The sequence below is a fragment of the Nicotiana tabacum genome, chromosome 15 (assembly GCF_000715075.1).
Source record: "Nicotiana tabacum cultivar K326 chromosome 15, ASM71507v2, whole genome shotgun sequence".
Taxonomy (NCBI): Eukaryota; Viridiplantae; Streptophyta; class Magnoliopsida; order Solanales; family Solanaceae; genus Nicotiana; species Nicotiana tabacum.
In genome coordinates this window covers 108,968,983-108,994,574 of record NC_134094.1, presented here as the reverse complement: position 1 = coordinate 108,994,574, position 25,592 = coordinate 108,968,983, and the positions used below count along the sequence as shown (strand labels likewise).

The 25,592-nt window shown below is 33.9% G+C and overlaps 1 protein-coding gene, 1 long non-coding RNA gene and 1 other non-coding gene across 3 annotated transcripts; 1 reads left to right on the top strand and 2 right to left on the bottom strand.

The window, feature by feature from the left end:
- Positions 1-966: 966 nt before the first annotated feature.
- LOC107796925 (uncharacterized) lies at positions 967-4,303 on the bottom strand. The gene is made up of 2 exons (XR_012699390.1): positions 3,884-4,303; positions 967-1,317 (listed from the first exon to the last, which is right to left on the bottom strand). It is a non-coding gene; the product is annotated as an uncharacterized LOC107796925 (long non-coding RNA).
- A 2,668-nt stretch (positions 4,304-6,971) lies between these two features.
- Positions 6,972-15,635, top strand: LOC107796924 (F-actin-capping protein subunit beta-like). The gene is made up of 8 exons (XM_016619746.2): positions 6,972-7,258; positions 9,853-9,923; positions 11,152-11,265; positions 11,516-11,598; positions 11,675-11,748; positions 11,849-11,968; positions 14,483-14,578; positions 15,264-15,635. The coding sequence occupies exons 1-8, from the start codon at positions 7,130-7,132 to the stop codon at positions 15,339-15,341; spliced, it is 765 nt and encodes a 254-aa protein (XP_016475232.1). The 5' UTR covers positions 6,972-7,129; the 3' UTR covers positions 15,342-15,635.
- LOC142170058 (U11 spliceosomal RNA) lies at positions 10,855-10,979 on the bottom strand. Its single transcript, XR_012699672.1, has one exon. It is a non-coding gene; the product is annotated as a U11 spliceosomal RNA (small nuclear RNA).
- Positions 15,636-25,592: the final 9,957 nt, after the last annotated feature.

Below are 25,592 nucleotides of genomic sequence, written 5' to 3'. Positions count from 1 at the left end.
AGTATTTGTGATAGTTTTTAGAACTTGCGGGTATAAATCATGTTTCATGTTTTTTCAATAAACTCACAACCTCCCACCTTGCTTTTGGGCGACTCAAACTCACAACCTCTTTGTTGGAAGTGGATGGTGCTTACCATTAGAGCAACTCACTCATGAAAGAGCGCATCCAATATAAATATTTGCTTAAAGAGTACCTTAACTACATTATTAATTTACTTGTAGTGTTCTTTGTTTATTTTTCCATCTTAATTGTTGACTTATATGACAATTATTTTCAAAGAAAAACCTTCAACATTCAACCTATGATATTCGACTCAAAATGACTATCAATCAAGCCATTTAATTTTTTTTCAAAACCCAATAGAAGATATTGCTAGTTTATATTCCACTATATAAATATAGAAAATAATTGTTCATAAAATAAGGTATAATGATAGAAACAAAATGAGAACTGGAAGTTCAAAAAATGAAGAAGAGAGACTTAACAAGTAATAAAAGGAGGGAAAGAACCGAAAAAGAAGGAAAAGAGGTGAGACCCTAGGGCTCAACCGAAAATAAAGGAAATCTTAATAAGTAGAAAAAAGGAAAAATCAAAGGAGCTGCTCCAACAGGGAATCGAACTTGCATTCATGAGGCCAAGGAAAGCCTTCGAAGGGAAGGCTGAACCAATGGCACCCACTTTCACTTTGTGACTTTTGGGTGCCACTATATCCATTTATACGTTTCTTTACAGAGATATTATGTACATAGTAAAAATTTTAGCGAAGCGAGCGGGTGTCGTGGTACCCCTACCTCATAAGGTAGATCCGCCCCTGCTCCCGACTAATCTTTGGACCCTTAGAATCTCTATATTTCGAAAGATAAATGAGTTAGTAACATAGAAGAGCAAGTGAATGCCTTTGTGTGAAATTCTAGTTGCAAGTTGCAACCAGAAAATTCATAGCCATAAAGAAAATAGGGAAAAAATTGGCATATACCTTCGCAGGGTTATAATATTAAGAATGATTAGTTGTATGAGAATCCAATAAACAAGAGAAAGCAAGAGACAAACAAAGCCTGCAAAACTTTGAGAATATTCATCCAGCAGTGTAAACCACCAGCTTATTTTCGTCGATTTTCCAAGAAATCCCTAGTTCTCTTCCTCATGCGTGTGAAGGCAACAAAAGCACAAGCCAGAAGCCATGGAGGGATTCGACCATCAGAGAGATTCAACTTTTTTGCCCACTCTGGAGGATCTCTTATCACCAGCAGTACTATAAGTATGGTTACCACTGCAACCCCGACCAATATCCTGGTAATAGGTTTGATCAACGCGTCCTAAAAATCACACAAAGGAACCATTACAACTCACTCATATGCATCTAAGTGTCTATTTTAAAGAGCACCATGTGAAATAAGCAAATACTTGCACAATTAAGGATCATCAACATGTGTGAGAACATCTTATTAAAGCATTTATTAAAAAAACAATATGTGACTAAGCTCTTGGTATGGCAAATACATCATTCGTGATAAAAAGAACTGAGCGACCTTTTCTCATTCTTAAATCTCTAGCAGCTAGTAGAAAACAGATCACCTTCAACTTTCAAAGTCCTCTCACCATTAAGGCATGGCCTGTTTTCCTTGGGAAAGAGACTATTGAAAATTTGAAAGTGAAATAACTGAGATAAATGTCATCAGAAGAATCTAACTTTTATCCAATTTATGTGAAGGGAACCGTAGGAAAATCAGAATACCACCACAATTTGATGTCTTTTTGTCATAAAAATATTTTTCTTTCAGACAACAACAACAACTACCCAGTGTATTCCCACAAGTGGGGTTTGGGGATGGTAGGATGGACGCAGCCTTACCTCTATCCTGGAAGGGCAGAGAGACTGTTTCCGATAGACTTTTCTATCAGACTATCACAATTTAATATCTTTGCAGCTACACCAGAAACTGAGAGCATTATCAAGTAACACCATGACAACGTGAATTCAACTCTGCAGCTAAGAAGACTTTTTGCAAAAGATTCAAGATATATACGTGACACCAGTTCATGTTGCTACTTCATGCTTACAGAAGGGATTAAGTAGTTTCAAAAAGTTTTGGAAGTTCAAATTTGAGAATTAAATGGTGAACTGCATAACTCCAGTAAGTTAACCTTTTCCCTCATTGCCTGGAGATCTTCTCAGTTTCACTTGTGAGTTCTCAGTTTAATATTTCAGTAAAAATTATTCAACTCCATCAAGTGCAGAAGCACCTAATGTCAATAAATTCCTTCAAAATCAGGTCCAGGCCGCATTCATGTGTCAATCTAAAGTATCATTTTTCCCACAAGACTATATTTTGCTAGTCAGCATAATGATATCCATTTTCCAGAGAAACTGTCTGAATTCATTATATCTGTAGATGCACTCACTACATTAATCTCACATGGAGCGAACAAGAGTGCTAGACCATTCAAATTGACAGTTTGTCACAGAGATATTGGTCCAACACCAAAAGAATTTGGAACCAGTAAATAAAGAGCAAATGAAATTGACTTAGGCATAAATTCTCTCAGACTCTCCAGCAGAAAAAAGACCAGTGCTTTCAGACTAATTGTACACCAAAATTCCAAGCTACCAAAGGCAGAGGCGAATCCAGGATTTATGCTATACAGGTCCAATCTTTAAGATTCTTAGCATAGAACCTCCTATTATATGTTTAAAATTATGGGTTCATCACTACTAATTCTTGCAATTTAGTGAACTTTTACATTGTGCACCTCGTCAAAAGAGGTTCAGATGAACCCAGTACCACCACTCTACATCTGCCTTCGAGACCATACATTGAAAGAAACTCTTTATGCTTAGCCATCAATTTTATAAGACTAACTATAGATTCATTTTTTTTTTCTTTTTCTGAAAACCGAGAATTCCGTGAGTGCCACTGACGCACGGTTTGAAATTCAATGGATAATGGACTTGCACCTCTACTATTCTCCACCTAAATATCAGGCTTGTATCTGCGACGGGGTTCAAACTCATGAGAAGCGCCTATTCACACATTACAAGTTGCGCTGTTACCACTAGACTAAAGCTCGTGTCAAGACTAACTATAGATTATTTGAACAACGAAAAACAGAATGAACAACTTAGAGCAACATATAGAAGACTGGAATTCAAGCAATAGCTGCTTCGCTTTTAGCTTTACATTCATCAATCTTCAAGCTAAAGAATAAGAAAATCAAGTGCGACACAACAATCATCTCATGCCTAACCGTGCTACTACTGCTCCCTAAGTTTTTTAGCTAAGCTCATGCTACTAATTTGGTCACTTTATATTAAAAGTAAGCGCATTACCTACAGCATTTTTTAATTGTCACAAAAGTTCATGCTTTACAAAATATTCAACCTTCTTTATGCTCATATTAAACTAATATAAGCTGAGATTCAAACCATTTTTCTGACAAATATTTACTCATACAAAATACATGTCAAATTATGATTTGCAATAACTTTTAAGTTTATACATTTTCTTTCAAAAGTCTTCAAAAATTATTATCCCATTTCACACGGATAATTAAATAATAATCTTGGTACTCCGAATCGTCCAATATTTTTACGACAAAAAGGTCCATGCTTTACTAAAATACTCACGGATTTAACCATAAAAAAAAAAACTATAGCTATCCAATTGCATTTGCTCGAATTGTTCATGGAAAAAAAAATCCAAAACTTTTCCAAAAGGTGTCCAAAAATTTTTGAAGTATAAAAATTGTAAGTTGTACTAATACTTTTTGTATAAGTTCTAAATATTACAAAATTTTATTCTGAAAGAACTAAGACACGATGTAGCCATGATTAAATATTAATCCTGGTAATAAAACTGTGAAGTGGTAAAAGATTGAAATTACCTTAGGCTCTCCATCAACGTAAATTTTGGATCCATCTAGATAAGTGATCCCATTACGGGGGTTAAATCGGATCGGCACGCCCCGACCCGACTCAGGCTTGAATGCATAAACCGATTTGAACCCATATTTGTCGAGAATCTCTCTAACATCGAGCTGGTCCTGGTCCCACCCACCTAGGCATGACTTGAATACATCGATAGGGCCCTTGCCACGTCGGTATAGGTGGACCTCCACCTCTGGGACTTTGGTCCGTACGAACCTAGTCCTGTTTGTCGGGTTCGGGTTTGAATTTGATAATAGCGGAGATGCCTCGTCGGCGGAAGTTTCTACGATCTCCACCATTTTTATGGCGTATATGATGTGGCTTTGCTGGCGAAGGCAAAGAAAAAGGAAAAGCCAAGGGGAGGTCGTTCAAAACATGAAAGTTGAGTTTTTTTGTTTTTTTTTTTAAAGCTTTGGGGGTGTGATAACGTGGCAATTTATTTTTTCATACTTTTGTGGTATATTCTCTTTCGAATAAACTTATCATACACTAAATCATATAATGAAAGGTATTACTTTTTCGAACTCGCGGACATTTTTAAGATCGTGCTATTGTTAATGGTTGGAGATATCCGTGAGTAGCTCTTTTTTTTAGTTGGGTTGCTCACTCGGTGTTTGATATTCGTATTGGAGCCCGATTATATTAAGATTCGCATCGTATAAGATTTATTTAAAAAGAAAGTACTCTCTAATATAATTTTTTTATATTTAAGACTCGAACTTGAGACCTCTAGTCAAGATTAAATTTTTTTTATTCATATTGACGAGGGTAGCTCTTTTATATGGCCGGCAAATGGATGATATGATGTGGGAAGCAAAATAGAGTATGTAATTTCGTACCATGTAAATACTTCATCAGCTTGTATCATAAAGAAAAGACTTTTCTTTTTCTAATTCTTTTAGAAAAAGAAGGACTCCTCCGGTTGTACTAAAGTTACATTTGTCTCTACACCAAAAAAAAAAGTTACATTTGTCTTTTGAAAGGTAAATATGTCAAAAGTAACTATGCTTTTGGTTAGAAAGTGTGACTACTCAATTAGTAAGATCCCTTTGAAGTAACATTTGGATTTTAAACTTAACTAAGGTGGGCGATGGCCAATATTAGCAATGAAGTTAATGTGGATTAAGATGTTGAGCTACTATTATTGTTTACAGTTTTCTGAAAGTTTATTTGATATGGAATTATATAAGCAAAATCCAAACAAGGAGGGAAATTAAAGAACATGAACACTGAACTGTGGACACAATGAGCAAAAGCATAGGATAAAGCTAAGTTGGCATGTCTTCAAATCAAGTCAAACACTTGGGGGGCAATGATGTAGGCATGTAACCAGGAAAAAGCATAGCCAAAGATGTCCCCATTCTTTGGACTTCTTACATGATCGCTATTCGCTACCATAACATGCACAATACTTACGCATGGTCCCGCTCCGAGTGGCGGAGCCATAATTTTCGTTAGGGGGTGTCAAAATATATAAAAGTAAACATACCAGAAAATTAAGTGGGAGTCAATACATAATATATATATACATATAATTTTTTTTTATCTACCTACACAGTATATTTTTTCGCATTTATGATTTATTATAGTCATACTCTTGTAGCTAGCCTTTCGCTTCCTTCTTGTACTAGATTTTGACTTGTATTCCTTTGAAAGCGAGAACCCACTATATATACCTTTAAAATAAAAAGAAGGCTGGAAAAAAGAAAGAGTTCCTTTCTTTTCTACTCATTACCAAGCAAACCACTCATTGTTATTATTATTGTGATATGCGGGCAATTTGCACATACCTCAATTAATTCTACGAGATGCATATTATTTCCTATCGGCATATATATCAGATTACCTAAAAAAAAAAAAAATTCCTCCACTAAAATTTGAATATAAGACCTTATTGTTTTTAAATCCACTTTATTAACCCATACACCGTACACTTAGGTGTCACCAACCAAACCACTTGTTTCAATTATAGAATCTTTAGTGCAATTAACAAATATACTTTGAGAAGTAAAAATAAGCTAGAAATAAGTTCTTCGATTAATATCAATAAAACAATAACAACTCATTAGACAGACAACAGCTATGTGAATAATCATTAATTGTTTCGTTTTTAAGTTAGAGAACCAATCGAAAAGTTCTAATTAGAGACTTTGTTTGTCATGACTATGGAGTTTCTAACTCATTTAACGATGAGACAAGATAAAAAATAAATGCATATCTTAAATTTTCTCTTGAAAATTACGTAATTTCTTACGTATATCGTGATAGATAAATCCGAAAAAAAAAAACAAATCGAGTTTGTTGTATTACGATGTTTCTTCTCCCTCTTGCTTAATCCTTTTCAGTTTGCAAAAGAGGAAAAATCTCTTCTTTCCTATTTTTCTTCAAAGTTCGCTTGCACTTAGTGGGCGTTTGGACATAAGAATCGTAAAATTTCGGGAAAAAAATAAAATTTATTTTCAAATGAAAATGGTATTTGAAAATTAGAGTTGTGTTTGACATGAATATAATTTCAGGTTGTTTTTGAATTTTTGTGAGTGTTGTGAGTGAAATTTTTAAAAATAGTTTTTGGGAGTTTTTTAAATTTTTGAAAATTTCAAATTCATTTTCAAATGAAAATTGAAGATTTCATGATCAAATGGTGATTTCGAAAAAAAATAATATTTTTGTTTAAAAAGTGATTTTTTTTGTATGGCCAAACGACCCCTAATAACGTAACACCAAAAGGAATGCAACGACAAAGAGAAAAACATAGAGCAATAGGAGAAGTGCAAAAGAATCGATTAACATAGCATTATTTTTATTCGTCAAATCAAGTGTTTATTTTTTATCAGCATATATATCAAATCACCTAAAAAAAAATTCCTCCACTGAAATTTAATTATAAGACCTTATTATTTTTAAATCAACTTTATTAACCCATACACCGTACCCTTAGGTGTCACCAACCAAACCACCTGTTTCAATGAAGAAATATAATTTAGCTATTAATGATAAATAGTTTAATTTTAATAAAATAAGTACTAAAATCTTACAATTATTTTCGGATTTACTTCACTTAAGGCGTCAAAAAAAGGTTAGTCAACATTTTAATAGAATTTTCCCGCGAGGGAAACCCGGATCAAAACAAGGCGCTTCCTCTTCCTCTCTCTACAACTTCCCCAAAATCAATTTCTCTCTCTAAGAGGGAGAAAGCCATAGAAATGGAAGCAGCAATGGGATTGATGAGAAGAATTCCACCAAAGCATACAGAAACTGCTCTCTCTGCTCTGCTTAGTCTCTTACCTCATCACTCTTCAGATCTCCTTTCTCAAGTTGATCAGCCTCTTAAGGTATTTAAAAAATCCTCTTTTCAAATTAACTTATATAAAATGCATTATCGAATATGTTCATTTTTGTAATTATTGAAGTTCCTCGTGTTCAATATAGAGAAACCCTAATTTGTCTTAAAAGCAAATTATTTTTCATATATCTGATCTTAACTAATTTGCGAGGCGTAGCTGTTGTTGTTGTTTTTGTTGTTGTATATATGTGCAGATTGATTTATTTTAGTTTCTAGGTAATGATGTCTAATGATGGACACGGAGTTAGTTAATTCTAGTATTCTACATTCGTATTGAATGAATTAGTGTTGTGTAATGATTTATGGTGACAATGTCGTCAGAAGAAGAAACGATTTAAGTTCTCAGTTTGCTAGGGTTGTCTCCAAGTGAAACAGTTCGATGTAATTGCAACTGAGTTTCTTGGGAAGTACTGTGCATCAGATATTTAGGGTTTGGTTTTTCAGTGTCACTACTCACTTTTTATTGAAAAAAATGTGGAGTCATTTTATTCTTCCTCAGACTACTGAAAATATTGTTGCCAATTGCAAAGGTAAAAGTTAAAAGGTCTTTTTTTTTACTGTGAGTTTTGCCATAGCTATGTTTCTTTTGAGTGTGAGAGAGGGAGAGATAGAGAGACAGATGAAAAGAGAGAGATAGAGAGACAGATGAAGAGATAGAGAGAAAGATGAAATGAGAGATAGAGAGACAGATGAAGAGATAGATAGAGAGAGAGAGATGAAATGCGGGGAAAAAAAGAATTAGCAGCTTGTATATGCGTAACAAAGAAATATGATACTCGTTTTCTCCTTTCTATCATTCAATTAAATTTTGATAGCACATGTATCGAGATGAATTTCCAAATATTATATGGCCTGCTTATAAAATTGGGGCAAAAGATTAAAAGGTTTCTGCGACTAGGAAAAGGAGAGAGACTTCAGTTTTTGCAATGTAGATATGCATTGCCCAGTTTTAGGTGTCAGAGTTCCCATTAGAATGCCAGATTGTCCATTTTCTTATACTCAGATATTAGCATACGGACTATCCAAATTTGCTTCTATAATCAGGAAATGCAGAAAGATTTTTGTTCTTATCTCGGTGCACTACTTTTTCTACCACTTGTAATAAATTTTTCCCACATCAATAAATTATTAATTTAATAAAGAAGTCCTATTCTAGACTAAGTTGCTCCGACATGGCAGTTTAGGTGCCGCACCCGTGTCGACACGACATTAGTATGGATGTAGGTATGGAATCCGTACCGGATCTGGTCAAACAATTTTGGATACTTTGACCATGACGGACGGTAAATTCGAGACGAGATACAATTTGGTTCCCGAAATCAGAACCAAGGGTAAATTTGAAGAAAATAGCAGGCATTATCTAAGAAATCAATCCTTCACTTATCTACAACTTGAGAATAAAAAAGAAATCCACACTTTACAAGCTATACTTAAGTATTTAACAAAATCTCTCATAATTTAGAGACATTTTTTATATATTTATTTTTTTGAATTATTTTTAGCCGGATCCCCGCACCCGTACCCGTACTAGAATCCGTATCTCTGAATCTTAGAATTTACATCTCGAAGGATCCGACCTCTAGATTCGCACCCGTGTCGGACACCCGTACCCGTGTCCGAGCAACTTAGATTCTGGAATAGTCTATAGTGCCTGATGTAGACATCAGATACTGTGGGAAAATTCCACCTAATATTTGATATTATAAGATTAAGTAGATAGCTTAAATGAAGGAGTGCTATAGAGGTGCTACGCAATATTAAGATGCTTACAAAGTGAAAGCATGCGTTGTTGAAAGTTTTGTGAGTAATAATGCTATATACACCTAATAATAAAAGTAGTGTTATTTATGTATTCGCAAAATGAGTGTCGTATTCTTTTCATCTTAAAAAAATGAGTGTTGTATTCTTGCGCCTGTTAAGATGGATGTTAGACTGAATAAGATTAGAAATGACCACATCTACTAGGATAAAATGATAAAATGTTGCTTAAGATGGTTTCTTCTTGCTGTACGTAGACCTCCAAATGCACGGTCCATATGTGTGATACCATGATGATTGAAGGCGGTCAAACGTGAAAGCTACTTTTCATTCTAAAATATAGAATTACTTCAAGGACAGAAAAACTTGTCATATGAAATTGTATGAACTATGAAAGCCCAGAAGCATTCCCCGTTTGTGTGTTACACAGTTACAGAAGTATGGAGTATGGTTCTAATGCATTCTTTACATGCTGCTCTATAATTAGGAAAATGGAATGTATGAGATATTCACTATGCTGATAAGTGGTTGCTTCATATCTTACCTTTAGATGTAGAGCTGTAACCTACTGTTTTATTTTCATTTTCAGATAATTCCTTTCTTTTTCTTGAAAATTATTTGATGAGACTTCTTATACGGTTATACCAAGACCTTTAGTTGCTTGGGATACATAACTGAACAATAGGGGATTAAGCATTTCTTTTTGCAGTACTAATGTTGATCAATTGGTACTATATATAAAGTATAAACAAAGGTTTTTGAGCTCGTCAAGTCTCAAAATTCATTCATCCTGATAAAGCTGATGATTTGAAATTGTCTTATCAGGTATTGTGCGATATGGAGTCTGGTAAAGAGTTCATACTCTGCGAGTATAACAGAGATGCTGACTCATATAGGTAATTGATTAATTGCATTTATCTAAATGGTTTTGGTGATATTGAATGGCATCAAAACTCATAGAGGATTCTGCCCATACTGTCATTTTGAAATAACTTATTTAAGATTTCTTTGCCTGCACAAATATAAATTTCCTCAGCTCATCATGTGCTAGAGATGATTGTAATATTTTCATGAATTTGAATTGCTTGGTACGAATTCCACTTTCTGTGTACACGTCCTAATTTTTGTTAAAGCGGCATCAAACCATTTAAATGTTGGTTTCCTTCATATTTATCTCTTGTTATTTGTTCCGCATAAGGTGCTATTTTCATATTTGACCATAACAATCTCATCTTAATATTTGAAACTTGTCTGTACCCGTAACTCCACTGAAATGGTATCTTCGACTCATCAGAAGCCTTATATCTGGTTACTTTTGCCAGACGTTTACACCATGGAGCATCTTACCATGGTACCTCAGATGATCCTCTATCACCAAGTAGTCAAAGCCTGTGGGACTCAATGCAACAAAATGCTTCTCCTAGTCTATATCACCTTCTTAACTGTTCAATTATGAAGCACTTAAACTCTTCTTAGAACATCTGGTAAATTGGGACTTGTTATAATTGTCTCCGGTTAGGATTTTGTGGTGTAGTTTTTTGCTGCCTTTTAGAAATAATATTGTTTGATTTGTTAAGATGAGAATCATCTAAAGAATGAGCCTGATGACATGCATGTGGACCAAGAATCTTGGCCTAATTGGTCTTAGTTTATCTGCTTATATCACTCATTCTCTTTGTCTGATTTTCTGGGGTGCTGGACTCTCCATATGTTGGATCGTAATAATACCCTCCTAATACGAGAGCTCTTGATTGTTTTAGAGTTAGCTAACCATATAATGACATGAATACAACCAGTTTATGTATATCCGGTGGTTTTTTTTTTTTTTGGAGTGTCGGCTAGCGAGCCAACCCTATGAAAATTCCACAAATTATGTCGCCCATATGTCTTGATATCCATACAGCACTCACCTCTCGGGCGAGTGTGGCATATTTAGCCAACCTACCCTTTTTTTATCAGGTGGTTTGAATAAGCTTAACACAGTTGGAGTACATTTTGGCTAGTTTAGTTGTTTTCTACTGCATTTCAAGATTACCAAGCTTCAAGACATATAAAACGACATAATTCCTATGCCACATTTGATAGATGTTCTATCTGTAACTTTGGTATTTTTTAACTTTGTAGGTCTCCTTGGTCAAATAAGTATCATCCACCGTTGGAAGATGCGCCTCAACCTTCTCCAGAGCTGAGGAAACTTGAGGTTGAAGCAAATGAAGTCTTTGCTATCTATCGTGACCAGTGAGGTCCCTTATTTACCTCGTCTTTTCTTCTTCCTATGCAATTGTATCAACTTAATTCTTGTTCACATATTTCGTTCAGCTCTCCTTTAACTTCAGATAAAGCCTGGGACATGTCTTTCAGATTTTTCAAATTCCTGGTTTCATGTTAACCTATGATTGGAATAACGAATAAGAGATCATCTGTACTAGTTTCATCGCTTGGTTATTCAGAGCATTTTCTACAGTTTCACTGACCAAAACGCTGTTAGGTACTATGAAGGTGGCATCTCATCAGTTTATATGTGGGAAGATGAAAATGAAGGTTTTGTTGCTTGTTTCTTAATAAAGAAAGGTAAATTCTGTTTGCATTTCCAATAACAAGTGTTATCTTTTCTGCTTCTAATTTGCAATTTTTCTGGGGGATTTAGATGGCTCCAAGTCTGGACATGGTAGAAGGGGGTATCTCCAGGAAGGAGCCTGGGATGCCATACATGTTATTGAGGTATTAGCACCTTAAGAAAGAAAACTTCTTTGGTCATCTCTTCCTTCTCTCGTTTGTTCATCTAATGAGCATGGCTTAAGATTGTTGTCAAATCGTTCAGGTGGGACCAGAAGAGGAAGGAATTGCCCAATACTGCCTGACTAGTACGGTGATGCTGACCTTGACTACAGACAATGAGTCATCAGGCTCGTTCAATTTGTCTGGATCAATTAGAAGACAGGTATTTAATGGATGGTATTGCAGTTTTTCTTTGGGTAAATAAAAGATTTTTATTACCAATTGCATTCTGTACAAGTAAAAGAAACTGCAGATTGACATCTCCAAAACTGCAGCGAGCAACTACCTCATATAACACCAAGCACTACCAAAACAACTGAGCTACCAGAACTACATTATCCAGCGTAAAAATTTAACTTATCAAGTCTCTTGGTTAGCCTGCTCCTCATGGATCGTCTGTAAAAAAACTTCCTGAATGATTCTCCTGAAAATTGTCGTTGGGTCTGTTTGCTTATCTTGAAATACTCTTAGGTTCCTCTCAATTCAAAGATGATATGAACAAGCAGCCAGTGTCATTCTGTATATTGCTGCAGTTAAGCTTCTTCCTCTAGCATGATTTTAAGCCCATCTTATCTCCTCAGGCCATGACATAGCCGCTCTGCTAATTCCCTGCCAATGCAATAGTTTGTTCCACACTTGTGCAGAAAAATCACACTGAAAGAATGAATAAGCTATGCTTTCCATTTGTGTTGTACACAGTGGGCACTCTTGGTCAGTAATAACACTTCAGTGCATCAAGCTATCCTTTGTAGCTAGTCTTCCATGAGCTGCTAGTCTAAGAATAAAAATTCACATGGCAGATCCAAGGTTATTGCGGACTAACTTTGTCCAATGGACTTTATGGAATTTTCTAGGGGTGCCAATGGATATTTAAAAACCGACTAAACCGACTGAACCGTACCGCACCAAACCGATTTTTAGGTTTCTTTTAATAAAACCGTAAGTTTTTATATAAATCTATAACCGTATCGATAATTTGGGTAGGTTTTTTATTTTATGAAGATAAACCGAAAAAATACCGAACCACCGAATAAATTTACATGAAAAAATATATTTATATATTAAGTTTAAAAATAATAAAGCATTAACATTTTTCTTGGGCCTTGAAATTATAAAAACGATTACAAGCCAACAAGTAATTAAACTCAAAATCCTTATTCCCAAACCTATTATACTACTATTGAAACTAAATTATTTCCAGCATATTCACTAGCAAGACACAAGGTATTCTAGCGATTATGAGTAGCAAACTACAATGTATTAAATATTTTTTCTTTCGTATGACTTAAATTTATATTTTTGAATATTTAATCTTCTTTAGACTTTATTCTTGAGTCCCAACTTACTTAATATCTTTCCACTCGTGTGATTTATATTTTCTTTGTCTTTGATTAGTTTCTTTTACGCTGTTGTAGAATAGTTGATGGATCTATACTCTAGCCATCTTTCATGCTTTCTTAATTCATCACCCTTTAAATAGTAAAAATGTCTAGAGAGTTTTGCTAAGTCCTATAAAAGTACGTACGTTGTTGCATTCTGCTTCTAGTAGTGACTTTTAAGTGACATTTAAAAATATACCGAAAATTAACCGAACCGTATCGATACCGAAGAGAAACCGACATGATTGGTACGGTTTCTAAAAGTCTAATTTTGGTTATATATAATAGAATAACCGAAAAATTGGTATGGTACAAATTTTATAAAATAACCGGTCGAACCGAACCATTGACACCCCTAGAATTTTCCTCTCATACGCACATACATCTTTTTGACTGAAAAATCTGTCATATTTCTGAGGTCTGCTATTGCAGTTATATAATGCTTTGCTTGTTAACGATGTACAGAAATCAAGAGGATAACGCTGTACAAAAATCCAGAGGATAAGGGTTCTGAAAATCCTTCATCCATCTCTTGAGTAAAAAAGACAGATGCAACACTAGGACTACCAAAGGGGGGCCATTCTAATATCACTCTCGCCCAAACACGTTTAACTTCAGAAGTTATCTGAATACCATATCCAATTTGGTCCAAAAATGTTGCAGCATATTTCCCTTCATTCCTTGTAGAGGAAGAAGGATGGATATGCTTGATTATCTCATTTGAGCGATGCGACAATAGAAAAAAAAAGAAAATGAGAATTCCTTGAATTGGTTATGGACAATATACAAGAGGAATCCTTATATAGGAGTTTAAACTGCTAGAAATAAGGTAAGCAATTGTCATATAATTAAATGTAGAATTCTCTACCATGTAATATTCTATTACTTAAATTTTATGAATCTACAATGTGTTCTGTAAACAGAACGGACCTTGGGCTTAATTCATCCCAAAATTAACCTTATAAGGTGAGGATTGCCCAAGGGGATTCAATAATTTATTTAACATTATAAAGTGAAGATTGCCCAAGGGGATTCAACAATTTGTATATAACACTAGAATATTCCTTTATGTCAAGGGGATTCAACAATTTATATATAACAATAAAAATTTGTTTTTGTCCTATTTACACAATATAATTTTCTGGCGAAGGTGATTCAACCAAACTACCGTGCCACAACCTAGTTCTGCCCCTGAACAGATTCATCCATTAAACTGATCACTGCAAGTCCTTGTTGATTCAAGACTCTTTTCTCGATTGCTAGTGTCTTTCCTAATTGTTCCTCCTTTGCATGAATAGATGAGTATGAAGCTCTCTGTCTCAGATGGTCATCTGTGTAACATGGGAAAGATGATTGAAGAGATGGAGGGTAAGCTGAGAAACTCCTTGGATCAGGTAAATGTCTTTCCTTTTGGAAGTTCTTTTCCTTTTGCCTTTTTCTTTGACTTATTTATGGTTTATTTTGCTTAGAGGTGGTACTAATTAGTTCATCCTAAATCTTGGTAATTATATGAACAAATGTTGAGCGCTTTAGTGTTGCATCAAAGCTCTAAGGCATACTTTTCCTTGCCAATGAGTGTAATCCTGAAAATGCGACATTAAACAATTGATATTTCGCTTTATCGTAATTTTTTTCAATTTCTTTGTCCATATATTTTTTATTCATACTTATAATTATTAGTCTTGGACTACATATACATATTTTTACTTTTTCTTTAGTTGTGCCTTTTTTCATTAAAGCCCACGTTTTAGTTGCGCTTTGCGCTTAAAGCCCCAACGGACCTTAGAGCTTTTTTGCGCTTTTCGCCTTTGATAACACTGTTCCCTTGATGGGAGGAATATTGCTCACTTTAAACTACCTTGTTGTATTTCATACTTTGAAAATGCATAGTCGGAAGCAGAAAGGAGGAACGAAGGGTGTTATTTGGTAGTAAATATAGTTTAGGGGGAAAAGTTGTAGGAGTAAATTGGAATTTACCCAAACTGGAAGAGTCTCAAAGAATAGACCTTCTTTCCATTGTCTTTTCTATATTACAAAATAGACCGTGAAATTGAGTCTAAACCCTGCTTAAACCTGCAGGTATATTTTGGGAAGACAAAGGAAATGGTTTGTACTCTGAGGCCACCTGCTGAACTGGTGACATTGCCGGACAGCTGAAATTTGTTATTTCTTGCCTTTTCTGCTGGGTGTTTCTGTAAACCTTGGTTTGCTTCCATGTCTCAGGGTTGTGGTTCAGTGCTCATTAAATTGATAACTGAGTGTATCATATCATATTTGAGTCAATTCCTAGTTGTAGATGGTCTGAAAATGTCTCCTCACTTTTCTTTAACATGTGGATTATCATACAAATTAATTTTGTCAAGGGCCTAATTTGGATCCATGAGGAGACAAGAGGATTGATTGATCTAAATGAAGTACTTGATTATATATAGAAGAGACATTCTCATGCCCTGATACTGCTTTGTGGAAACCCCGATAGAACAAAGTCTCTTTAGTTTGGCTCTGTCCTAGCTAGACTGTCTCTTCTTTTTAGTCGGCATTTGGTTTAATGCTGTCACAAAAATTCGAGATATTTCTCTAGCATGCATGGAGTCAGCGTCTAATGCTGTCTTTGATTATTGTGCGTTTGAGAATAATAAATAAATAAGTTCTAACATGAAAATGTGTCTTACTGAACTGTTCGGTAAAGTTTAGAAATACTTTTACTTGTATATTAAGTTTTTGGTGTTAAAAAGAACTTTTAGCGAAAGTTTGAAGCTTGGCTGAAATTTAGATACCAAGATATATGACCGTCCAACTTGTTTCAACAAAATTTGCCTTCTTATCAGGTCAAAGCTAAAACATTCCAATTTTCAAACCAATTAACAAAACGGTAATGAATCCCGCAAATTGCGTATTTTGTAAAAACTTCCGATGATACCACTAGACGGTAGGTTTTTGTGGTATTTCCGAGTGTTTCGTAGTGAGAAAACCTAAAGAGAAGAAAACAGCCTCAATATGTCTTCTCAAAACAACTTCGAAAATAAAAAACCTTTTTCTAATACTTCCCTTTCTTTTTCCAAAAATAAAACACAAAGATGACAATAATAACTATGTCTCAATCCCAAATAAGTTGAGTCGGCTATATAAATCATGACTTCCTCGTTTAGGCTCAATTTATATCATCCTTATACTTACTTCCTAATAAAACACTTTTAAAATTAATTTTGGAAAGCCAAATAGATTTTCTTAAACAAGTACCAGGATGCCGCGATTGGTGAAACTTCTTTATTTTCCTTAGGCAACTGTCTTCTCCCACCTCTTGTAACCTTTTCCGAGTTGGAAGATCAATCTGTTTACGAGTGGAATTAGATAAAAGATGCACATTCTCTGAGGATTCCAATTTAATTGGTTTTATTGTTTGTAGGAAAATTAATTCAAAGTTGTAGTAGAAAACCTAAATTGTTTAGAATTTGATATTTGCTAGCTTATTTAAGGGTAAAAAACATAATTAGGCAATATTCAAGAAAAATATTCAGAATCCTAGCAGGAATTAGTAATTAACAAACTAGCACCTAATTAATTACCGTCCTGGCTAAAACATATAATGCTGGACCAAAAATCAAGTTTTCACATGTGTGAACAGATTCTAATCAAACAAAGGACCGAAAATCAGTCCTATTAATTACCTAAAATTAGTCCTATTAATTCTCATCTCTACCAAAATATTTGATCAGATTATACAACCCATTTAATTACCTTCAACACACATCTCTCTTCTAACATTAATGTCACAACCAAAAACCATATATGTACGATTCCTCCAAAGGAAAGTAGCACTTATTTTAATTTTTTAGTTGTTATTTTCGTATATAGTAATAAAAATATAATTAGATTAATGAAATATTATAAGTATTTTATGGTGTAAACTTAAAGTTATTAAGTTATTTCCATAGTAAATGTGTTTGTTTCAATATCCTAATAGTATATTTATATACTTATATGTTATTGTTTGTACATAATGTACATCAAATATAAATTTAAAATATATCACATATACGGAGTATATATTTCAAATATCAAATATACTTAAACTATATATTGATCTCATCAAGTATATATAATTATACATTAAATATACATAATACATATATTGAATATGTATATTTGTTTATACGTTATGTATACAAAATTATACGTTGCATTGACATAAAACGAGTTCGGTATAGGCAATATACATAATATATTTATTACATATGTAAAATATTTAAAATTACATTATAAAAAAATATCACATATGTATATATACACCTTCGAACATGGAATAAAAATGTGAATTTACTTAGACATATAATAATGAAAAAGGGGATTCTAAGAGTGGAAACTTTCACAAAAATAGTAAGTATAGATTAATGATGGGAGAGAAATATGTATAAAAATATAGTTCAAAATTAATTCCTTAAATTGTGGACTATGTTTAAAAATTTAAAGAGTACTAAACGTACATGATTTTGAAAAATGCTATAATTGTAAATGAATGTGTTCTTTTTGGAATAAAACAAAAGTAATGATCTTTATTTAAATATTATTTAATAAGTAACTGACAATGTAAAAAACTCTTTATTATTTATTTAATTCATGTTTAAATAGAATTTATAGTCATAATTAATATAAGAATAGACTTTTATTTTTAGTTAAAATAGGTTTGTACTATTATAAATAGGGGTATTGCTAGCTTGTTTTATGTGAAGAAGTGTAGAACTATATGAAAAAGTGTAGAGATTTTTAATAAAAATATTCTCCTTCATATTGATATCAGAGCTTCTACGATCTTGGGAGAGATCAAGTAGCTTCCGCTATCAGCGAACGTCACACATTGGCTGACTAGAGAGCATTCAAAGATTTAATAAAATATTTTTATTTCATATTGGTATCAGAGCTTCTACGATCTTGATAAAGAATCAGAGAGCTTCCATTACCGGAAGGCGGCACTAGCAAATTTAAGCCGCCATCACGGACACTGAGTATGTTGACAAATGTGTGGCCATGAATTATGTTGGCAAAATCATAGATAGTTGTCAATAAATTTAGATTAATCGGTGAAAAGTGTCAGGACAAATTCAAAAAAAAAAAAAAAGCAAGTATAAAGAGGTGCAAGCAAATATGACACAAGATAAAGAAACTCTTCTCTAAAAGTTGGAGAGGTTTAAAAAAATTGGGAATCAACAAAATTAGGTGTTGGTAACAAAGTGCATCAACGGGAGTTGAAGACAGATGATTCAACAAATTTGATGTTGCTGACAAAGTTCAACAAGAGTTGAAGGCAGGTGCTTCAACAAAATTGAGTATTGATGACAAAATGCCTCAACGAGAGTTGAAGACATGTGCTTCAACAAAGTTGGATGTTGGTGACAAAGATATCAGAGAAACACTTTACTACCTTATGATAATGATTAATACAAAGAATTAAAACATAAAATTACAGATAAATAAAAAATATAAAATCATACCACAATACAATACCCGGTAAGAAGTAACATAGTACTAAAGTGAAGCGACCCTATCAACACATACGCGATTTTATCGAATGTATGTCGTGTTTTATTAAATCCGGAGAAATGGTCCAAGTCCACAATAGTATTAGTTCTACCAAAAAATATACTGCGGTGTATCAACACACCCTCGACCTCAACAGCCCCAACTCCAGTCTCACCCTCAATCTCGATCTCAGTTCAACTATCAACACTTGCTTTTGCTAATTCAACATCTTTTAAAATCTCAGCCTCATGCACCAAAGAGTTGTAAGTTTTACAAAGAGCATCATTAATCTTATATAAGACAATAAATTTTGGCCTTGCATCAGATAACGAAACATGTTGATTAGAAAATAAATCATGCACATTCCAAAGATTTTCAATGCAAAATCGCATATTAGAGGTCTCAGATGGAAAAAAGAAAAATAACCAACGGTAAGAAACGCGCTCGAACTGTTATACACCCAAGCAAAAATTTCTTCGCCTTTTTTCCCCCAATGCTATAAACATTTCAAATAGTTCTAACTTCATAGTCTCCAAAGTTAGCAGCCTATTAACTTGTCTTCCATGGACAGATGGTGAAGCATATTTACGGGCTAGGATTAAATTGAGAAAAATAAAAAAGAGTTCTCTTAAAAATGCGAAGGCAAAATTAGGGCTAGGGCTACCACTTTCAAATGCCATGAATAATATTTATCTTTGAAAATTTCAGGAATCAGAGCGCATGAGCCTAGGGTTGACTTGTGTTGACTTTTAGAGTGGGGTTGAGAATTGATTTTAATAGTTAAATTATGTGTTTTGAGCATATATTGATTGGTTTGTACGCCCTTTTGACTAGAGACTAGCAAACAAAGGGTTTGTACGTCCTTTTGACTAGAGATTAGCAAGCAAAGAACTATCAAATTTTTCAACTCCCAGAGAGTATCAAATCGGTTAATGAGCATTTGAAATTGAAAAAATAAGATATCAGAGAAACACTTCACTACCTTACGACAATGATTAATATAAAGAATTAAAACATAAAATTAAAGATAAATAAAAAATATAAAATCATAGCAGAATACAATACCCGGTAAGAATTAACAAAATACTAAAGTGAAGCGATCCCATCAACACATACGCGATTTTATCGAATGTATGTCGTATTTTATTAAATCCGGAGAAATGGTCCAAGTCCACAATAGTATTAGTTCTACCAAAAAATAGACGGCAGTGCATCAACACACCCTCGACCTCAACAGCCCCAACTCCAGTCTCACCCTCAATCTCGATCCTAGTTCCACTATCAGCACTTGCTTTTGCTAATTCAACATCTTTCAAAATCCCAGCCTCATGCACCAATGAGTTGTAAGCTTTACAAAGGGTATCATTCATCTTATATAGGACAATAAATTTTGGCCTTGCTGATATCAGATAACGAAACGTGTTGATAAGAAAATAAACCATGCACATCTCAAAAACTTTCAATGCAAAATCGCATATTAGAGATCTCAGTTGAAAAAAAAAAAAATCCCCAACTGCAAGAAACGCGCTCGAACTGTTATACACCCAAGCTAAAATTTCTTCGCCTTTTTTTTTTCTAATGCTATAAATATTTCAAATAGTTGTATCTTCCTAGTCTCCAAAGTTAGCAGCCTATTAGCTTGTCTTCCATGGACAGATGGTGAAACATATTTTCGGGTTAGGATTAAATTGAGGAAAATAAAAAAGAGTTGTCTTAAAAATGCAGAAGGCAAAATTAGGGCTAGGGCTATCACTTTCAATGTCCATCGATTTCTATGAGAGGGGAAACTTGAGATGTAGTTGTGTTTTTGAAGGTATTTCTAGAGATGAACTAGGGTTTGAGCAGAAGTTTGAATTCGATTGTTGAACTTTGCATGAACTCACCAGATCTTCATGTGATTTTGTCAGCTTTTCCATGACTAGTCTCCCTCTTGGCATGATTTGCTTAAGATCATGCTCGAAATGGCGAGATTTCATTCTGCCTTGAAGATTTAGGGAATGCAGGTTGCAAAAATAGAGATTATAGAAGAAATGAGGATTTTCTTGCAGACAGATAGTGTAATATTTCTCTGGTTGAAGGATGTAAAATTCTTGAAAACATTCTGAAAATAGGAAGGCAACAAAGAAGGAGCGGGCAAAAAAGTTAAATACATGTATTGTGTGAGAATTTTAACATATAAATTAGTAGAATTTTAAGATTTTAGATAGAAAATCTAGAATTGATAAAAAATGAGATTTGATCACGAAATTGGTTATGGAATTGGGTATAAATTAAATATTTGCGTTCGTAATGACATGAATAATATTTATCTTTGAAAATTTCAGGAATCAGAGCGCATGAGTCTAGGGTTGACTTGTGTTGACTTTTAGAGTAGGATTGAAAATTGATTCTAATAGTTAAATTATGTGTTTTGAGCATATATTGATTGGTTTGTACGCCCTTTTGACTAGAGACTAGCAAACAAAGTGTTTGTACGTCCTTTTGACTAGAGATTAGCAAGCAAAGAACTATCAAATTTTTCAACTCCGAGAGAGTATCAAATCGGTTAAGTAGCATTTGAAATTGAAAAAACAAGATATCAGAGAAACATTTCACTACCTTATGACAATGATTAATATAAAGAATTAAAACATAAAATTACAGATAAATAAAAAATATAAAATCATACCACAATACAATACCCGGTAAGAAGTAACAAAATACTAAAGTGAAGCGACCCCATCAACACATACGCGATTTTATCGAATGTATGTCGTGTTTTATTAAATCCGGAGAAATGGTCCAAGTCCACAATAGTATTAGTTCTACCAAAAAATATACTGCGGTGTATCAACACAACCTCGACCTGAAAAGCCCCAACTCCAGTCTCACCCTCAATCTCGATCCCAGTTCCACTATCAACACTTGCTTTTGCTAATTTAACATCTTTCAAAATCTCAACCTCATGCACCAAAGAGTTGTAAGCTTTACAAAGAGCATCATTCATCTTATATAGGACAATAAATTTTGGCCTCTGATATCAGATAACGAAACGTGTTGATAATAAAATAAACCATGCACATCTCAAAGACTTTCAATGCAAAATCGCATATTAGAGATCTCAGTTGGAAAAACAAAAATCCCCAACTGCAAGAAACGCGCTCGAACTGTTATACACCCAAGCTAAAATTTCTTCGCCTTTTTTTTTAATGCTATAAACATTTCAAATAGTTATATCTTCCTAGTCTCCAAAGTTAGCAGCCTATTAGCTTGTCTTCCATGGACAGATGGTGAAGCTTATTTTTGGGTTAGGATTAAATTGAGGGAAATAAAAAAGAGTTGTCTTAATTAGAGATTAGCTAGCAAAGAACTATCAAAATTTTCAACTCCCAGAGAGTATCAAATCGGTTAATGAGCATTTGAAATTGAAAAAATAAGATATCAGAGAAACACTTCACTACCTTACGACAATGATTAATATAAAGAATTAAAACATAAAATTAAAGATAAATAAAAAATATAAAATCATAGCACAATACAATACCCGGTAAGAAGTAACAAAATACTAAAGTGAAGCGATCCCATCAACACATATGCGATTTTATCGAATGTATGTCGTGTTTTATTAAATCCGGAGAAATGGTCCAAGTCCACAATAGTATTAGTTCTACCAAAAAATATACTGCGGTGCATCAACACACCCTCGACCTCAACAGCCCCAACTCCAGTCTCACCCTCAATCTCGATCCCAGTTCAACTATCAACACTTGCTTTTGCTAATTCAACATCTTTCAAAATCTCAACCTCATGCACCAAAGAGTTGTAAGCTTTACAAAGAGCATCATTCATCTTATATAGGACAATGAATTTTGGCCTCTGATATCAGATAACGAAACGTGTTGATAATAAAATAAACCATGCACATCTCAAAGACTTTCAATGCAAAATCGCATATTAGAGATCTCAGTTGGAAAAAAAAAATCCCCAACTGCAAGAAACGCGCTCGAACTGTTATACACCCAAGCTAAAATTTCTTCGCCTTTTTTTTTTCTAATGCTATAAACATTTCAAATAGTTGTATCTACCTAGTCTCCAAAGTTAGCAGCCTATTAGCTTGTCTTCCATGGACAGATGGTGAAGCTTATTTTTGGGTTAGGATTAAATTGAGGGAAATAAAAAAGAGTTGTCTTAATTAGAGATTAGCTAGCAAAGAACTATCAAAATTTTCAACTCCCAGAGAGTATCAAATCGGTTAATGAGCATTTGAAATTGAAAAAACAAGATATCAGAGAAACACTTCACTACCTTATGACAATGATTAATATAAAGAATTGAAATATAAAATTACAGATAAATAAAAAATATAAAATCATAGCACAATACAATACCCGGTAAGAAGTAACAAAATACTAAAGTGAAGCGACCCCATCAACACATACACGATTTTATCGAATGTATGTCGTGTTTTATTAAATCCGGAGAAATGGTCCAAGTCCACAATAGTATTAGTTCTACCAAAAAATAGACGGCGGTGCATCAATACACCCTCGACCTCAACAGCCCCAACTCCAGTCTCACCCTCAATCTCGATCCCAGTTCCACTATCAACACTTGCTTTTGCTAATTAATCATCTTTCAAAATCCCAGCCTCATGCACCAAAGAGTTGTAACCTTTACAAAGGGCATCATTCATCTTATATAGGACAATAAATTTTGGCCTTGCTGATATCAGATAACGAAACGTGTTGATAAGAAAATAAACCATGCACATCTCAAACACTTTCAATGCAAAATCGCATATTAGAGATCTCAGTTGGAAAAAAGAAAAATCCCCAACTGCAAGAATCGCGCTCGAACTTTTATACACCCAAGCTAAAATTTCTTTGCCTTTTTTTTTCTAATGCTATAAATATTTCAAATAGTTGTATCTTCCTAGTCTCCAAAGTTAGCAGCCTATTAGCTTGTCTTCCATGGACAGATGGTGAAACTTATTTTCGGGTTAAGATTAAATTGAGGGAAATAAAAAAGAGTTGTCTTAAGTAGAGATTAGCAAGCAAAGAACTATCAAATTTTTCAACTCCCAGAGAGTATCAAATCGGTTAATGAGCATTTGAAATTGAAAAAATAAGATATCAGAGAAACACTTCACTACCTTACGACAATGATTAATATAAAGAATTAAAACATAAAATTAAAGATAAATAAAAAATATAAAATCATAGCACAATACAATACCCGGTAAGAAGTAACAAAATACTAAAGTGAAGCGATCCCATCAACACATACGCGATTTTATCGAATGTATGTCGTATTTTATTAAATCCGGAGAAATGGTCCAAGTCCACAATAGTATTAGTTCTACCAAAAAATAGACGGCAGTGCATCAACACACCCTCGACCTCAACAGCCCCAACTCCAGTCTCACCCTCAATCTCGATCCTAGTTCCACTATCAGCACTTGCTTTTGCTAATTCAACATCTTTCAAAATCCCAGCCTCATGCACCAATGAGTTGTAAGCTTTACAAAGGGTATCATTCATCTTATATAGGACAATAAATTTTGGCCTTGCTGATATCAGATAACGAAACGTGTTGATAAGAAAATAAACCATGCACATCTCAAAAACTTTCAATGCAAAATCGCATATTAGAGATCTCAGTTGAAAAAAAGAAAAATCCCCAACTGCAAGAAACGCGCTCGAACTGTTATACACCCAAGCTAAAATTTCTTCGCTTTTTTTTTTCTTCTAATGCTATAAATATTTCAAATAGTTGTATCTTCCTAGTCTCCAAAGTTAGCAGCCTATTAGCTTGTCTTCCATGGACAGATGGTGAAACATATTTTCGGGTAAGGATTAAATTGAGGAAAATAAAAAAGAGTTGTCTTAAAAATGCAGAAGGCAAAATTAGGGCTAGGGCTATCACTTTCAATGTCCATCGATTTCTATGAGAGGGGAAACTTGAGATGTAGTTGTGTTTTTGAAGGTATTTCTAGAGATGAACTAGGGTTTGAGCAGAAGTTTGAATTCGATTGTTGAACTTTGCATGAACTCACCAGATCTTCATGTGATTTTGTCAGCTTTTCCATGACTAGTCTCCCTCTTGGCATGATTTGCTTAAGATCATGCTCGAAATGGCGAGATTTCATTCTGCCTTGAAGATTTAGGGAATGCAGGTTGCAAAAATAGAGATTATAGAAGAAATGAGGATTTTCTTGCAGACAGATAGTATAATATTTCTCTGGTTGAAGGATGTAAAATTCTTGAAAACATTCTGAAAATAGGAAGGCAACAAAGAAGGAGCGGGCAAAAAAGTTAAATACATGTATTGTGTGAGAATTTTAACATATAAATTAGTAGAATTTTAAGATTTTAGATAGAAAATCTAGAATTGATAAAAAATGAGATTTGATCACGAAATTGGTTATGGAATTGGGTATAAATTAAATATTTGCGTTCGTAATGCCATGAATAATATTTATCTTTGAAAATTTCAGGAATCAGAGCGCATGAGTCTAGGGTTGACTTGTGTTGACTTTTAGAGTAGGATTGAAAATTAATTCTAATAGTTAAATTATGTGTTTTGAGCATATATTGATTGGTTTGTACGCCCTTTTGACTAGAGACTAGCAAACAAAGGGTTTGTACGTCCTTTTGACTAGAGATTAGCAAGCAAAGAACTATAAAATTTTTCAACTCCGAGAGAGTATCATATCGGTTAAGTAGCATTTGAAATTGAAAAAACAAGATATCAGAGAAACATTTCACTACCTTATGACAATGATTAATATAAAGAATTAAAACATAAAATTACAGATAAATAAAAAATATAAAATCATACCACAATACAATACCCGGTAAGAAGTAACAAAATACTAAAGTGAAGCGACCCCATCAACACATACGCGATTTT